The sequence below is a fragment of the Paralichthys olivaceus genome, chromosome 10 (genome assembly GCF_024713975.1).
Source record: "Paralichthys olivaceus isolate ysfri-2021 chromosome 10, ASM2471397v2, whole genome shotgun sequence".
NCBI classification, from domain to species: domain Eukaryota; kingdom Metazoa; phylum Chordata; class Actinopteri; order Pleuronectiformes; family Paralichthyidae; genus Paralichthys; species Paralichthys olivaceus.
Genome location: NC_091102.1, coordinates 3,824,795 through 3,841,790, shown reverse-complemented (window position 1 = coordinate 3,841,790; position 16,996 = coordinate 3,824,795). Strand labels below are relative to the sequence as shown.

Here is a 16,996-nt window from a genome sequence, read left to right as displayed (position 1 = left end):
CAGCAGACTCACTGTATTTCAGAATACCGACACCAACTGAAGTTAAAGATTAAAAAAAAAAACATGTAGACTAAATAAAACCTGATCATCCTTCAAAAGCTTCACTTGATTATAACTTAACGAACATCTTCATCAATTCTTGGAAAACGTGTGTTACCAGACCCAGTTTTCAGTCCGGACTTTCCGGGTCAAGAGTTCAATCTCACATTTATAGCACATTAATAATAGTTTGTAGGGTGTCGCTTCCCAAACGTTTCCTGTCACGACTCTCACTCAGACTGATTCCTCGTCAACTTCCTCTTAAATGTAATTGTGATGAAATGGCAGAAAAACCCAAGACACTTTTTAATCTTACGTGAATAATAAACGCACACGGCTGATGACTGAAGAGCAAATGTAACGCTGGTCTCAGAAATATTGAAAATATGCTCAGAGGCAGAAATATAAATTGTAGAAAGTAGTTTGAAACTTTCACGTCATGGTTCAAAGTTTCTTTGAAAAAAGCCTTTTTCTAACTTTGCAGCCTAAAATAAAATAAAGAAAAAAGGAAAAAAACACAACGGAGTTATAACCACTGAGCATTAGAGCAACTGTTCTGTTATCTGTAAAGGGAATCCGACACTTTTACTGTCTGTCTAACATTGATAAGGTATGTAGTGTCATAACAGTCCACAGGGGAGCAGCATTGGTCAACTGCTGTTCAGACAACTGACAATAACGTCTGTGACCAGTTCCAACAAATATTGTCTGTGAAACCAACGATGTTTTTTGTTTCTCCCATTGAATTCCATAGTTGTAATAAAAGTCACAATGTTGAGCTGGATGACGTGATACTTCTAAATACTTCATTACTTTAACTATCAGTATTATATAATTGTACACGGTGGATGAAGAGTCACTCTGATGAAGTTTAGTTCTGGAAAAAAATTATCAAGATGTTGTTGTTTTTTTTATCTTTTATTTTTCACAGCATTTGTGAAAGAGTTGAAAACAAGCAACCAGATGAAAATAAAAAATAAGTGAATATTCTTTTTGTTTTCACTTTGTTGCCTTAAACGAAATAAAAAAAGTTTTTACTTTCTCTGTTTTTCCACAAACATCATTGAAAAGATATAAATAAAAATCTGGAGTTCGTAGACAGCGTAGGCTAAGACAGCTGTTTAGATGTTCCCAGACACTTAGGTAGGTATTTATAGTATTCAATAGAAATGATTGGGCAAATATAATAATACACATCATGCATGTGGTAAATTAACTCCACCGTGTGGTCAGTTTGATGTGTAGCACGCTGGCTACAGTGCTGACAAAGCTAACAAGCTCATCGTGCTAATGATTTGGCAAATTAAGTGGGTGCATGTTTGACATTCAACTTTAATTCTTTGAACCTTTATAAAAGTAAAAAGTATTTATGTAATATCTTGATGAATGTAAAGTATTTACATTCCCACCCACTGAAATTGTAACAAAATACAGTTACTCATAATTTGTAATTTAAATATTTATCTCTGTTACATCAACATGTTCATGTCGTCCCATCTCATTCCCACTGTTTCCCTCCGCAGGGAAGAACTCTTCAACTCCAGTTCATCATGAAAGTTTATCTGATAGTTGGAAACTATCGAAAGTTTCTAACGGGGTTTGTTGACGATCATTAAAATATAAAGTAAGAACAGAGGTCACATCACATTCTTCCTTCTGCCAGGCAACAGCTGAAGAATTTGATAAAAACAAAAACAGAGAAAACTCTTTACACTCGTACTAGTTTTTGTTGGTTGAAGATTTCATATTTACATGGATAAAACTTTAAAATGTCTATACACACTGCATTATAATCTTATAGACACAGTTTTGGTGAATTCCATGCAGCCAGTTCTCTTTATCTGAGCTGTGGTGTCTGGTGACAAGAAGGAAACACCAAGTGAATACTAAACCAGCTCACAGAGGAACTCCTCCCGCTGCTGCCGCTGGCTCGCCTCCTCCCTCTAGCGTCTCCTGTCCAGAAACTGCAGGTTGATGGGTTTAGCCGGGCAGAGCAGGGTTCTGGTGATGGGTGTCACTGTCTGTCCGGCAGGGTCTGGCCTCACTTCGAAGCGCTTTACCAACTTTAAAACAAAACAGAGAGGGGGGGGGGGGGGGGGGGGTTCACAGTCCACGTTAGAGTTAATGATTAGCAACGGCTCGACAGCTGACAGAATCACAACTGTGGTTTTCGATTCGGTCCAAAGTCAGACGAGTGATTTTTGGTTTGTGCCAAGACAAACAGAGGAGGAGCAGCCAGGCCGCGGTGCTGTGGTGGGGGGGGGGGGGGGGGGGGGGGGGGGGGGGGGGGGTTACTACAGGTCAGTGCTGCTCCCTGAGAGAAGCTTAAACAACAACTCATTTCCTGGGAATAAAAACAGACGATGCTCTTTAACTCGCTCGGTTCACCGTGTTGTTTGACTGCTGCTGGAGTCAAAGGTCGCTGAGGTAAAAAAAAAAAAAAAAAAAAGATTCATAAAATGAATATTAAAACAAACTAAAATTGTAAAAAGTCAATAAATTAAATTTAAAATAAAATAGTGGAATAAAACCAAATAAGAATATTTTTTAAAAGTCGCTACTAAGCGTTAAATTAATAATTATACTCCTACTAATAATACTAATAATAATAATAAAGTAAAATTGTTTGGAAAAATATCAAGAACAGTGATATGAGCCAAATCTTATAAAGCCTATCACAACTAAAATCACAATTTAAGCTTAGATTCAATCTAAACTGAAACTTTGCCATTTTGACTATTTGATTAAAAAAAAATTTAATTAAAACCAGACAGAATATTAATCTTCAGATGAATCCACATTTAGGTTGACCCACGTTATATTTTTGATTTGTCATTAGTTTCAAAACAAGTGAAAATATAAGAATAACAACCCTTCATAGTGTTCAAGGGATATGAAGCTGATACGCGACAGTAAAAATTAAAACCTATCTACCAGTTATAAGCAGTATCCAAACATTAAATAAATAGTTTATGACACACTTAGTTGTAGTAAATCAGCTATAAAGACATTTTAAAATTCCTTTTAATGAACAGTATTAGTCTACAATTTCATATCCAGGAAATATTACAACAGTATCATCCTATGGTATTATGTATTTATACAGCTGCCTCCACTTATTGTCGCCCAGAGAAGTTATACTCGTTAACAGCTTGATTATCAATAAGCCGTCACCGGGATTTTGTGTTTATGCATCAAACAGACGCTGATTTAAACGTGAAGCAGACACAGAGCAACATTAGCATCACGTGTTCTTACCCTGGACAGGAGGAGGTACATCTCAAGTTCTGCCACCCGTCGACCCAGACACGCCCGGATCCCAAAACCGAACGGCACCGACCCGAACGGGTGATGCTTGATGTTCTCCTCCTCTCCGCGGAGCCACCGCTGCGGTGTGAAGGTGTGAGGGTTGGGAAAGACGTTCTCATCATAGGACACAGCGTAGTGGCACAAGTGAAACAACGTCTGTGAGAGAGGAAATACTCGTTCATTAAACAAGCAGAACACACGAACTGAAAAAAACAAAAAAACAGCTACAGCTGCACGGAAAGCAATCGTGTCAAAGTGCCATGTGCAAAATCAAATATTTACTGAATATAACCAAAATAACATTTTTTCTTATCAACCATGAAATATCTGAGTTGCTGTGTGTCTCACATCTTTGGGGAAGACGTAATCTCCCACCACAATTTGTCCATCAACATTGACGCGGGCGTTTCCTGGCACCACTGGATACATCCTGGTGAGCACAGAGCAGAGAGGGAGTCAGTGCAGGTTCCATCCTCTTGGAAAGCAGCTCTTAGTTACTGCGACTCTACGTATTCATTGTTTTATTGTCTAGTATTTGTCTCCACTTTGTTTTTCCTTGTGATTAAACTACAAAACTCACTGAGATTTAGTGAGAGAATCGTTCTTCTAATATCACTTTTGGCAAAAATAACCTTGAATCCTGAGCAAACACACTTTAAACAGCCTAATAAACCATCCGATGTCCTAGTGATAGGATGCATTGATAAAAACAGAATCGTCTCTGCTACCGTAGCGTCTCCCTGACGACGGCCTTCAGGTATGGCATCTGAGTGATGTCCTCGCTGGTCGTCATCTTGTCTCCGGGGCAAACACTTATCACTTCCTGGTACAACTTTTCCTGGATCTCTGGCCGATTTGCCAAGTGGTACAGAGCCCACGAGATCGTGTTGGAGGTCTGCAACCGAGAGGAACTCGCACTGTTATCTGCTGCTAAAGCTGTCGGGGCGTCAAGTGGATTCATCTTTAATTCAGTGTGAAACTCTAAACTGTGCGTTGACTTTATTATGTTATTGGTGATTCCTGTGGCTAGCCAGATTTAAAAACCTGAGGACAACAGGTTGTGTGAATTAAGAGAGGCTGAGAATGAATCACATTTTCTTCTGTGTTGCCCTTTTTATGATATAAATTGAATCAAGTATCTATATTACATGAAATGAAATTATTCTGATAATCATATGATAATAAATTATCTACATTTGTTTCTAAATCTTGGAAAAAACATCAGGATGGTTAATTTGTTTAGTTTTGTTATTGATGCCTCTTAATCGGTTTTCTTTCTTTTATGGTACTCGTCTTGTGAACACACGACGTGTCGACTCACCGTGTCGACTCCTGCCAGCAGGAGCTCAGTCATGCTTCCCAGAATCTCAGTGACCGTCATCTTGTCGCTGAACAGCAGGTGTGTGAGGTACGCTCCCTCCAGCTCCTGGTCCAGTTTCACCTTCTCCTGGATCTCCTCCATTTTTTTCTGCACCAACTCCTCAGCTACAGGACACAAAGAGAAACTTCGTCTTTTTTAAATATAAGAAGAGAATTAGAAGTAATTAAGTCTTCCAGGTACTCGGAGCTGCTTTACAGAAATAAATAAAAATCAAACAATAATATAATAATAATGAAACTAGTGGGTTTTAAGGGCTTGACACTTTTGGCCAGTAGATGGCATAAGACTGTGAGGGATCTTGTTCAGACCATGGTTAAGACAATGATGTGGATAAAAGAGCAGCAGAATCCCCAAAGTCACAAAAATATAAACATAAGGAACATTTAACCATCAATTACTATAGGTAGTCAAAACAGAACAGATCTGTGAACTAAAAACTCAAATGTAGAGGAACACAAGAGGATTCTACAAGTCACGAAACAAGTCCTGCTCTACAACAGCGGCCTTTAAAAGCCTTCACCAGAGACCAGGTGCACGTAAGAGATTGATTCACTCTTATTAAACCACCAAAAATTGGCAGCACATCTGCGGAAAACACACCAGCAGGGCCCCGGAGCAGAGGCAGAGATTTGACCCTTGCTCTCCAAGGAATCAATATCGTCCAAGGTAAACTGAAGAGGAGTCAGAATCTGGATGATAAACTGATTTGCGGCTGAAGAAAAGTAATTCGATCTCCTCAGTCTGTACCTGGTCACAGTTGGAATTTGACCCACTTCCCTCCTGGGGTCATGGGCAAGACTTTGTTTGCACAAGATAAGGTCACCATACTATTCAAACCCAACTGACGGTCAAGGTCAGGCTGAAAAAGGTCTCTCTTCATAATGCACCCTGAAAATAACAGTGTAATACGGAGCCCTTGGAAGCAACATTACCCCAGACACAGAGAAAAGTTCATTCAAAGTGAACTCATGGAAAATCAGGGTGAAAGTGGTTAGTACTGAACTTTGGACCTTTCACTAATAAATATGAACATCACATATTTTTGATTGTTAAACGCTGGTGGCTTGTGACATGCTCCACTTTTTTGGTTTTCTGAGGTTGACGTTGCTCACCGACTTTGAAGAGGTGATCCCAGACCGCCACAAACTGTTTCCAGAAGGGAAGGTAGGGCCACGTGTACCTGGGGAACAGGATGACGATTTGGGAGAGCCGAAACATTTGCCCAACGGAGATGATGAACTTCTTGGTTTCCTCGGGCAACACCTGGTTCATGCAGCCCATACGTGTCTCAAACAACACGGAGCAGATACCTACATTTAAAAAAAAAAAACAGAATAAAATGAATAAAAAAGTCATTGTGAATATCATGAATAGATTTTAATTGGTCATGCACTAGTCTGAGATCTTCCTGTGGGTGAAAATTTTACAATCTACGAAGCGTGTGCAACCACAAGAAAAAAAAACTAATCTTTTTTGCAAGCTTTGTGTACGAGGGGTTGAGGACTTGCCCCAAACTGTTCTTCATTAGAAATAAGACACCTGGACCAAACCAAGACGCAACATGTCCTAGAACAAAACGTCAGAGGACTGAGGAGTTTCACCGACTGCCGTTTAGCCTGGCACAAAGACGAGGCCTGTAAAACCTGGCATTTTTACCACTTAAACATACAAAAAAAATATGTTAGAACGAGAACCAGAATGTCAGAGAGCTCGTTCCTCCACCAAGGCCCAAATGTCCCATTATGAAACCATATATAAATTCCATAGATCCACATTTTATTTGGATCTGCACCAAATTGCAAATGCCGTCTTTCCTGACCCCTACAGCAACGTTGACTAAAAAAAAACAAAGATTCAAACATGTCCTCCCTGGTGGAGAATGAGAATAATCAGAACTGGTAGTTGGAAGCTCTTTCAATATCGTCAGTGTTTACACTGAGCTATATATTTACTGACACACTAGGTTAAACTAATTCCCTGCAAGAATGTAAAAGAGCATGTTCATCGAGTTTCCCGAGTTTCTAATATTAATCATGGCTGAGGGGGGGTTTCTAAAAAGTGTTCTAATGTTTTGTAGACTTTGGTTAAAGGTCATGTAATGCACCTACTCCTCCCGGTGTGATCTCAGCAGACACTGGGATCAACCCCGCAGTTTATCTCTCGGTATCTAATCAGCGGTCAAGGCCAAAAGACTCTGCAACCGTGTCAAAGTGAACACCCCTGACTGACGGCACGCTCACCCACTCGGTTCCTCCACAGATAAAAAGAAGCTGCAAGATCTGATCTCACAGAGAGAAGAGGGCGAATGAAGTGACGCAGAGTGAAAGAGTCAAGGACAAAATCACCTCCCAGGCTGCGTAGGATTGTTAATAAATAATAAAGAGATTAAACCACTTTAAAAGGTTGAACAGACATTGGTTGGCTTTATCGTCTCAACTCGTATCTGTCATTCATTGAAATCTTTGCTTTTCGTCTTCTGTCTGTCTTCTAGGAACTGGCTCTCCAAGAGGAAATGATTGACAGATCAAATGATTTTTGCGAAAGTTGACAGAGATAAAAACATTTTTTAAAAACTGCAGAAAACCTTGTTCCATTCAACGTGTGATGAATGATAACGTATGTTCATATGTGCAGTGACACGTCTTCTGATTAAAGATCCGACCTTCAAAAGCAAATTTGTAGAGTTCTTCCGTCAGGTTATGGACCATAACTCCCTGCCCGTTCTTCTCCCTCAGCCAGACCAGTCTGTCGAAGAAGTCCGTCACCACCTCGTTGATGATGTTGGTGTAGGAGGAAACGTGTTTGGTCTTCAACATCCGCGGGTTCAAGATACTGCGGATTCGCTGCCAATTGGCCCCCATCCTAAAGAACGGATGATTAATAAGCAGAAATGAGGTTTGGGGCAGATCTGTTCATGTAGACTGAACTTCAGAACACGACCTGACAAGAAAACACAATCTTTTCATGACTTCTCCTCGCAGAGGTTTTCAACACAAGGATTTTGAAATCGCTCTGATCAGTTCTGCAGAGGGTGTTTGTTATGGTGCAGTAACCGGAGATCACCAAAAATCACAAAAAAAAATCACTAAATTCTAAATATATATTTCCTCGCAAGTGATTTCACTTTACAAAAAGAGCTTTGTTGTAAAAGGAAACTTTGACAATAAATGTTCTAAATGTTCTAAATACAAATGACACTATCTCGCAATAGCACCAGCATTTCCACCACCTCCATTTCAACACCTTCGCCCTGGCTCTATGAGCTCACCCGGCTGTTGCCTACAGTCTATGGACATTATGAAATAAGGTGAATGTGACTCATAACCAGAGGCCCCACATATTAAACAAACAAAATAAATTCCAGCTAGCTGCCCTGCGGATGTGTAAAATCGGTTGTGACCCTGGGGCTGGTACCACAGCAAACACACATGTTAAAAACACGAAACTGATCCCTACTAATTCCTGGAGTTCCACCTGACCCACTGCCAGCACATTACAATTGAAAAGCATCAGAGGAGTGATGCAAACTTTTTTTAAGGTTGTAAAAATGCTATCTGACAGTGAACTCGAAGTATTTTTCAATCTATATAAGCTTCAGGTAACATCTCTGGACACAGACACAACTCCAGAAAATGCATTGTTGAGCTCCCAATGCATTTTTTTTTCCTTTCTCTCCCCTCTGGCCTGAGAGACAAAGCTAAGAGAGGTCGACTCACCCTGTCAGGGGTCCGTGGGCCTGGTTCTTCATCTCTCGGTACAACCTCCAGTGGGGCATGTCAGTCCGGATCGGGTGTTTTCCCTCCTGCCTCAGAACCTGCTCTATCAGTTCTACCTGAGCCACGTTCACCACGATCAGGGGACCGTACACCGACTTCCACAGCGGACCGTAGATCTTGCGGTGCTCGATCTTTGAGCAAAAGACATAAGTTAATTAATCATTTTTTGTGGGACAGAATGTATTTAAATGAGAATTTGCTTGTGTGTGTGTTTGCAACGCTTGAATTAAAGATTCACTTTGACAAAACAGTTGCAACAAACTAAGTGAAAGTTGAAAGTTTTTCTTTTTTGTGTAACAGCGTCTCAATCACTCTGCTGTCTTCTTACCAAGCTGAGCATTAAAACCAAATGAACCTTGGGGGTTGACGGGTAGATCAGGTTCTACCTCAAACTACTTATCCACTTCCGTTCATTTAATTTTCCTCGTCTGTAAACCTCTCATCAAGACGCCTGAAGGAGTTCAGGCTCTCAGCAGCAGGTGCAGCTGTCATCGCAGGGTTTCAGGTTTGCAGAAGCCCTTCAAATTAATTCATCAATATCTCAAAAGAAATAAAGTTTTCCAAAGTACCATTTTAAGAAGCTCTGGGGGAGTTCAATGATATTAAATTCTTACTTTTCTATAGATGATAACTTAAGGAATGCAGCACTGTATGAAATGGCTTTTGTTAGTTTGATAGCTTATTTTATTGTTTTTCTTTTTAATCATGTTATTACACAGCGATGCATTTTCTGTTTTTATGTCTGTGAACCACTTTGTTAAATTATTTTTGAAAAGCACAATGTAAATTAAGTTTTTTTGTATTTCTTATTATTCTGGTGTACTTGTACTGTGATAGAGTAAGGGTGTTTCACAGTAGTAGGACATGAAATACCTCAAACACACTGGAGAATATTTCATAATCCCTAAACCAAAGCAATAGAATGTAGAATAATCCTCATGATGTTTTCACTAGGTCATTTCATCTAAATTGTATGAATAGTAGTTTTCTTTACCCCAGAAAAGACCCTTTATATTTAAATACTTCATATTTAAATACTTTATATTTACATGGAGGGGACCCTCTCTACGGAGGCCGCCATGTTTTTTACATTAGTCCAGACTGGACAAACTAAACACCTTCTGAGTTTGTAGAACAACTAGAGCTTCCACAGGTTCTCTCTCATGTCTGGAAGCAGAGGGGCAGGTGAGGGGCGTTCAGCGGCAACATGCAACGTCAACACTAGATAGATGTCACTAAATTCCGTGAAATTTAAACTCTGAAATTCGCCTTGAATGCGTTGAGTTCATGGTGGAATATGAGCTTCGGTGCGTGATACAGGTAGAAATGAGAAGCAACAACAACAACAACCACCACACAGATCAGCTCTGTGCATGTGAGACTCATCTTTACTCGCCTGCAGCTGTTGCGTCGTATCGAAATATCCCTTCACAAACAGCCAGTACAGGTTGGACCACAGACTGGGTCCGTGCAGCTCGTCCATGGTTTTCAGTTTGTTGGCGGCTCCCACCACGGAGCTGCTGCTGGAGGCGGCGCTGCTGGACGCATACCGCCGGAGGGAGTCCGGGCTCAGTCCCGCGGTCAGTGTCCGGATCTCTGCGCGCCGCGGGCGGTTCAGTCTCAGTCCGACGCTGGTCAGAGTCCTGCGCAACATTTTCAGCTCAGGCCCGGTGCGTTGTGTTCAGTGTGAGAGCTGCAGACACACACAGAGACACACAGAGACACACACAGACAGACACACACACTGACGCTCCTGCTGCTGCTGCTGCTCCTGCAGACTTTGACACCGTCGAAAACAGCAGCTGATTCCATAAACTCCGGTTTTTAACTGTGCACACATGAAGCTACAAGAAGTGAATCCTCATGAATTATTCACATCTTGTTCCTCAACACAGATCAACCTCAAGTACAGTGTGTCCACACGACGGTGACGTCAGCGTCTGATCCCTCACTCCTCACAGGGGAAAGTTTAAGGAAAATGTTGAGCCATAAATTCTCCCTAAGTTACACATATATATACATGTATATATATATATATATATATATATATATATATGTATATGTATATATGTATATGTATATGTATGTATGTATGTATGTATGTATGTATGTATATATACATGTATATATACATACATGAATACACATATACATACATGAATATATATATATACATATATATATACATGTATATATATATATATATATATATATATATATATATATATATATATATATATCTACACACACATGTATATATATAGATATATATATACATACATGAATACACATATACATACATGCATATATATATATATACACACATATACATACATGAATATATATATACACACACATATACATATACACACGTTTGTGGTGTGGCCACTGTTGAAGCTGCACCTAAAATGCTTTTTCAACAGTTCAAGATTGACTTGAGTTGAAGTCAAGTTTCTCTTAACTGTATTCAAGATCAGTTATAAAATACATCTGGTGATAACCCTCCAAAATTTACAGTAACTCTTCACTCGTTACTCGATTATTTCGACTGACAGGGAAAACGTGAATAAACTCAGGCGAGGTCGTTTTGTACAAACAAATACTTATCGGCATGAAGTGAAAGATGTTTAATGACATTTAAATGCTGCAGACGATAGCGTTCACTAAGGAGATCTTGAATTAAATAAAAACCAACATCAAAAACAATTAAAATCTTTATTCTTCTACAAAGAAATGACTCATATTGTTTACAAATGATGCTCGGAGGTGACCCCTCCGCTCTTTAAGGCTAAACTCACTGCATTATTGACTCCTCAGGAACAAGACGTCACGCCAGAGACATGCTGCAACATAAATAGCAGCTTCCTGTTTGCTGAGACGTCTCAGCAGCGATAAGGGGCAAAACAAGACGTCACATGTTTTAATAGGAAAAAGGCAAAACAACAAAAGGCACACAAAGTTTTCTTTAAGACTCAAGTCGCGGTGCTGTATCAAAGCATCTGGGTTGTTTCGCAGTAACGTTCACACCAACTTGCACTTCCTATTGCTTGGCTATTAAAATATATATAAAATATATTAAGCAATTCACGATTGGTCGAGTATAATTTGAAATATAAATAATTAGATTCAAGTATTGCAGGTTTAAAGCTACAAAGCAAGACCCTGACTGAGTCAACTGAGCACTAGTGCACTACATAAGAATGAATCGGACTCACTTCTATACTGAGATATGAAGAAACTAGGTTTTACAGACGTCTAAATCCTTAAAGCTGCAGTGATCAAAACTTTATATAAACATTGAATTCATTGATGATTAGAACGCAAGTTCTCCTGGGTTTATGAAGCTGCACAGACTCATCAGCCTTTCAGCTACAGCTCAGCAGAGCGTTCGACCAATGTTGACACCTGTTCTGAGCCACCGTCTCCTCTTGTCAAGCTTGTTTCCAGGATTTTAAAGAGCTGAGACAAAGTCAGCGACTATCTCGTCAAAGTACTGGAGCAGCAAGCAGCTGATCCACCAGATCAATGTCTTTGGGGTTGAGCACAACAGAGCTGAGCGGAGAGTGAATATTTCTTTGCATTAAGGTGACGTTAAATCGATGTTATGTTTCAGAGTGCATTTCTCCACCAAGGGCCCCGTCTAAAAAGATGGAGCCCATGATAAAATGAGTTACTGTACGTTAGTTGAGGTAAATAAAAAAGCCTACCCCTGTAGATCCGTGAATTATTCCCTCGGAAATCGATCTCAAAATGTTATAGAAAGTGTAAAAATGTCAGGGGTTGTCTCTCGGCCATTTTTTCATCCTTCCAACAAGATTCGTGGAAATCAATTCAGCAGTTTTTGTGTAATCCTGCTGAAAATAAACAAAGAAACCAACAAAGACATTTTCGTTGCCATGTGATTGTCTGGCAGCAGAATTAGTCAAAAACCACAGACCTTATTTCCATGAAATGTTGTGTCTTGCATACAAGACAGGGCATTAACCTCGGTGTCTTTCTAGTTTCATTAATGCAACTTTAAATGAAAAGATTTTGTTGCTGTGCAGCTGGGTTTCAGTAATTCAAAGCAAAAGGCTCTAAGGCTAACTATAATAACTCTATAAGGCAGCAGCTGAAGATATTTCTGTGTGGCTGATCCAAAAAAAGAAAAGATTTGCATCTCAAATCCAAAAACTAATACAGCGGAGATTCTTAAAAATATGCTGAAGCTTAATGTCTGTCCCAGGCACAAAGAGTTCCAAATATGAATCAGCGGAGATACAGTGGCGGTTTAAGGCAACTGATTAATGGTCAGAAACATCCATCTACACAACAGGAATATTTTCTGTCTCTGATTAAACACATCTTCATCCACTGAGATTAAACATTATGCATAGTTTACTGCTTCTCCTGCACCGACCACATCACATCTCTCCGAACTAAGACACCTCACAACACGATCTTCATACAAAACTAACAGATAAGGAAGCAAGAAATAAACAATAAACCTTGAAGTTTGTTGGCAGAGAAGCAACAAATTGTACAGTGTTCGCCAGCAGAGTCGTGGATATGTGGAGAAGACAGGCACACGCTAAAGGAAGCAGTGACAGAAACAGGTCCCCGCCTGGTTCCTTTACTCGTCACTGAAAATCCTCCCGATGGCCACAGGTCGGCAAACGTGCTCACGTGGGTCAATCACTTTCACTGCCCGACTCACTCAGCTGGAGGTCGCTCTCTGCAACACAAGGAGACGCAGGATATAAAATTAGTTTTGGAGACTGTTTCCATGCATTTATAAAAAACATGTCCCAGAGTCCTTTTTAACTTAAGACTTTTTAAGAACATTATTATGACATTTAAGATGATGGATATGAAGGAACATCAGAGTCACAGAATTACTTACACGTCTCCATAATTGAATATAAGGTGAAGTAGCCAAGTAGAGAAAATGTGCAAACTACAGGCATGATAGGAATTATCCAAAACATTTCTCTTAAATGAAACAAAGATTTTAGAGTAGACTTTTTAAGACCCCTGCGATAATTTTTGGGGTTTATTATCAAGTTTTGTTTGTTTTACAGTGCATCCTCCACTTTAGACAATTTGACTTATCTTTTGGAGAAACGTGCCGACTCTGTGGTGACGTACTGTAAACAGAAACATGTCCTGTCCCTCGCATGCTGTACCCAGGCACCAGCTCTCGCCTGAACGTTCCTGAAATGTTCCTGTGGCTGTGAAACTTCTGGGCGCACAGAATCTTCTGCTGTTTTCTTCATACGTTAAAAGCAAACTACACAAAATTTTCCAATTGTGTCTGCAAAGTGTTTGAAATTGAGTTGCGGCAGCAATCAAAGTTGTCCTGAGTCGATTACACCCCCAACATTTGCCCGAGGAAAAACTGGCTGTAATAAAGAGCGCTAGGATAAAGAGGCTAATCTCACTTTTATACTCTGAGAGCTACTCACTGAGCGTGTTCATAAGTCCGCCACTCTCCTGGTGGCGACTGCTGGTGTTGATGATCGGCATGCTGTGGTTGGCCGGGGCCGGGGGCGGCGCAGAAGTACGTTCGTCTTCTGAGTCGCTGCTGCTGGAGCTGCCGTCGCTGCTGGAAGATGAGCTGTTGGAGTCTGAGGAGCTGTCTCCGCTGCTCAGCTGGTCCATGACCTGTGCCTCTGCCATCAGTTCTGCACACAGAGTCATAAGCACAAAGTAAGACGAGGAAATGAGGTAGGAGTATTCCCAATTATGGAAAAGAATGAATAAAAACCTAGCAGTCAAACAAGATTCTGCATAAAAACCCTGATACAAATCTGCTAAAACCCTCAACAATCAATAACCAGTGCAGTTACAGACATTTTAGCAAAGCGTCACCTCTCTCAATGTCGTCCATGGGAGAGGCCGGGCCCGTCTTCTCTTTGGGAGGTGAACTCTTGGAGCTGGCTGAGGTTTTGTTACTGCCGTTGTCTTTGTTGTTGTTGCTCCTCATCTGCTGGCTCAGACGACTGGTCTGTTGCTCCATGCGAGAATGGATCTTGCTACTGCCTTCAGCCCTGAGAACACGCAGTGGAAATAATGATAGGATGTTTCCATTAAACAAATTCCTGCAAACAAAAATGTGAAGCAGAGCATGTTTCCATCTACCCCCGTCATGTGAACACAACTGAGAGGGCATTACAGGATTACATGAACTAATCCAGCATCAGTAAATCCATTCATCAGGGTATTTTATTCCTGCCAGTTTGCCTTTTACCCTCAGCCGAACTTAAAATCTTTTGTGTTTGGCTTTCACTCTAAAAGAGGTGAATAGAAACATGTTAACAGACACAAAAGTACAGTCGGTGCGGTTTAGTAAGAGATGTAAACAAAGTTAAAATGACAAACTTTAACATTATTTGTCAGTAGATTGTCTTTGTTACCCACCTGGTTTTCTTCACAGCTATGTTGCTGTTGAGTTTCTCCAGTCTATATTCTCCTGTGTCATGGTTCACGATGAGGATGCACTCTTTCATGTACGGCCTCTTGGAGCCCTTGAAGACTGTTACTGGAGCACTTGAACCCTGAAAAAAAACAAAGGCTGGGCTCATTTTAAAATACTGAAGTCATGTGTCCGAGTCTCCTTCACTCCTCTGACCACACACCAAAATTTAAATCAAAACTAAAAACGTTTAATCAGATTTTTTTAAACTCTTTTTGAAAAATACCTAATTATTCTCATTATCTACACATCTGAGAATACTTTTACAATAATTGATCGATTTTTGACTTATTTTTTTTATCATATGGCACCTTTCTAAGCCCATTTCAAAACCTTATACATAATATGTAAACACAAGTAAACCTACTCCTAAAGTCCAGCAGGTTCAAACTGCTGAACTTTGTTTATATAACACTCCAGAACCTAAATATGTCGAGCTGATTGTCAGAAAAAACACCAGGAAGTAGCAAATACCCACATTCAGAATCAGAAGTACTTTATTAATCCCTGTAGGGAAATTCTATTCAAATTCAAGAAACTAATAGCAGCTACTTTTGGGCAATTTTGCATAAAAAATGATTATATTACAATGATTGAGTCATCAAAACAGTTTTAACTGATTGTCTTGACAATCTGTGAATCATTTCAGCTCTGGCGTACAGCTTTGTTCCTGTTTGCCTGAGGAAATATTGAAAATGCCAAAAATACAAATGTGAGTGTCAACAGGGCTCTGACAAGCATTTTTTCACCCTCGAGCTGAAAGTCAAGAAAATAATACCAATAATTATTTCAGTGAATCAATAGGGATATATGAAAAATGTAACATGTATATCAACATATTATATTACTTATGCATTGAGCAAACACAGGGGACACATAAATGATTTGTAAAAAAAACTTTAAAATTAAACTTAAAAATAAATAATGATCCGACATTTGAGTTAATTATTCGTAAGTGTTGCTCTTGACATGCCGTGGTGCACAAGTTAATCCTGCCCTGGCAAACACCCACACATGCTTAACTGGTGCAGGAAACATCCCCTTCATCACCCTCTCACCTCTAAATTGGGCAAAGTAATAGTGACTTGCTCCCCTTTGCCCACTTCAAGCTCCCCTTCACACGCTGTGTCAATGGAGGCCGGTTTGAAATCATCTGTCGGAGGAGAAAATGAAAATGAGTCATGTTTAACACATTCAAATGAACACGACGGCGGCCAAGAGAGCTGGAGGCACTGCAAGTTAAATAAACACATGCAAATACTCGTGAATATTACTAGTATATTGTACTTTTACACACATGCACACAGACAGCTGCTGTGTTCACGTGTTTGCTTGCAGCTACACACCGGAGCCCAGCAGATGGCAGCAGAGGACAAATCGACGCGATGCTAACATTAGCAAACAGTCGGAACAGCTGGTTTATCGACACTTTAAATATCTGAGAATTTATTTGTTTATCAACGAACACGATGGAAACTCCGCAGAAGAGTCGGCTCGGTACAAAGTTCGGCCAACGGGCCGTTTGAACGGGGCTGTCGACGCGGCTAAACAGCTAGCTGTCGGACTTTAGAGCTAACAAGCTAACTAGCATGCTAGCGTTAGCCCCTCCGGGACACACAGTGATGGGGAGCCGTCACTTACAGCGCACCGTGTGGAAGCCGCTCTTCGGGTGCTTCTCGAACGTCTCCCCCAGTTTCAGGACGTGTTCCTGGTTGTCGAAGTTGGAGTACGCGGTCCCGTTCATGTTGACGCTTTCACCCAGCGTCCACGCTTTTCCCTACTGATTTATCCGATGCACGGACACGGCCCTGAACGCCTCACTGCTGCCGCTCAGTCCCGCCTCCTCCTGCTTATGATTGGTCGAACCCGCCGTTTCCCCGCCCCCTCCTGGCTGATTGGTTTAGCGCCTGTCAGTCACGACTTTGTGATGACAGGGGTATATGACACTTGGTTTCTTGATGCTCTTGAACACTTGTACTTTTACCAACACAGTATTTTTATGCTATTATATACAACTAATACATAATAAACATGCAT

The 16,996-nt window shown here is 40.5% G+C and overlaps 2 protein-coding genes across 2 annotated transcripts; both read right to left on the bottom strand.

Moving 5' to 3' along the window:
* Positions 1-1,353: 1,353 nt before the first annotated feature.
* Positions 1,354-10,447, bottom strand: cyp27a3 (cytochrome P450 family 27 subfamily A member 3). Its single transcript, XM_069533394.1, has 9 exons — positions 9,902-10,447; positions 8,446-8,636; positions 7,392-7,591; positions 5,842-6,039; positions 4,670-4,833; positions 4,077-4,243; positions 3,697-3,778; positions 3,298-3,504; positions 1,354-2,102 (listed from the first exon to the last, which is right to left on the bottom strand). The coding sequence occupies exons 1-9, from the start codon at positions 10,157-10,159 to the stop codon at positions 1,983-1,985; spliced, it is 1,587 nt and encodes a 528-aa protein (XP_069389495.1). The 5' UTR covers positions 10,160-10,447; the 3' UTR covers positions 1,354-1,982.
* A 759-nt stretch (positions 10,448-11,206) lies between these two features.
* Positions 11,207-16,794, bottom strand: eaf2 (ELL associated factor 2). The gene is made up of 6 exons (XM_020105923.2): positions 16,601-16,794; positions 16,018-16,112; positions 14,905-15,041; positions 14,356-14,534; positions 13,950-14,168; positions 11,207-13,219 (listed from the first exon to the last, which is right to left on the bottom strand). The coding sequence occupies exons 1-6, from the start codon at positions 16,701-16,703 to the stop codon at positions 13,176-13,178; spliced, it is 777 nt and encodes a 258-aa protein (XP_019961482.1). The 5' UTR covers positions 16,704-16,794; the 3' UTR covers positions 11,207-13,175.
* Positions 16,795-16,996: the final 202 nt, after the last annotated feature.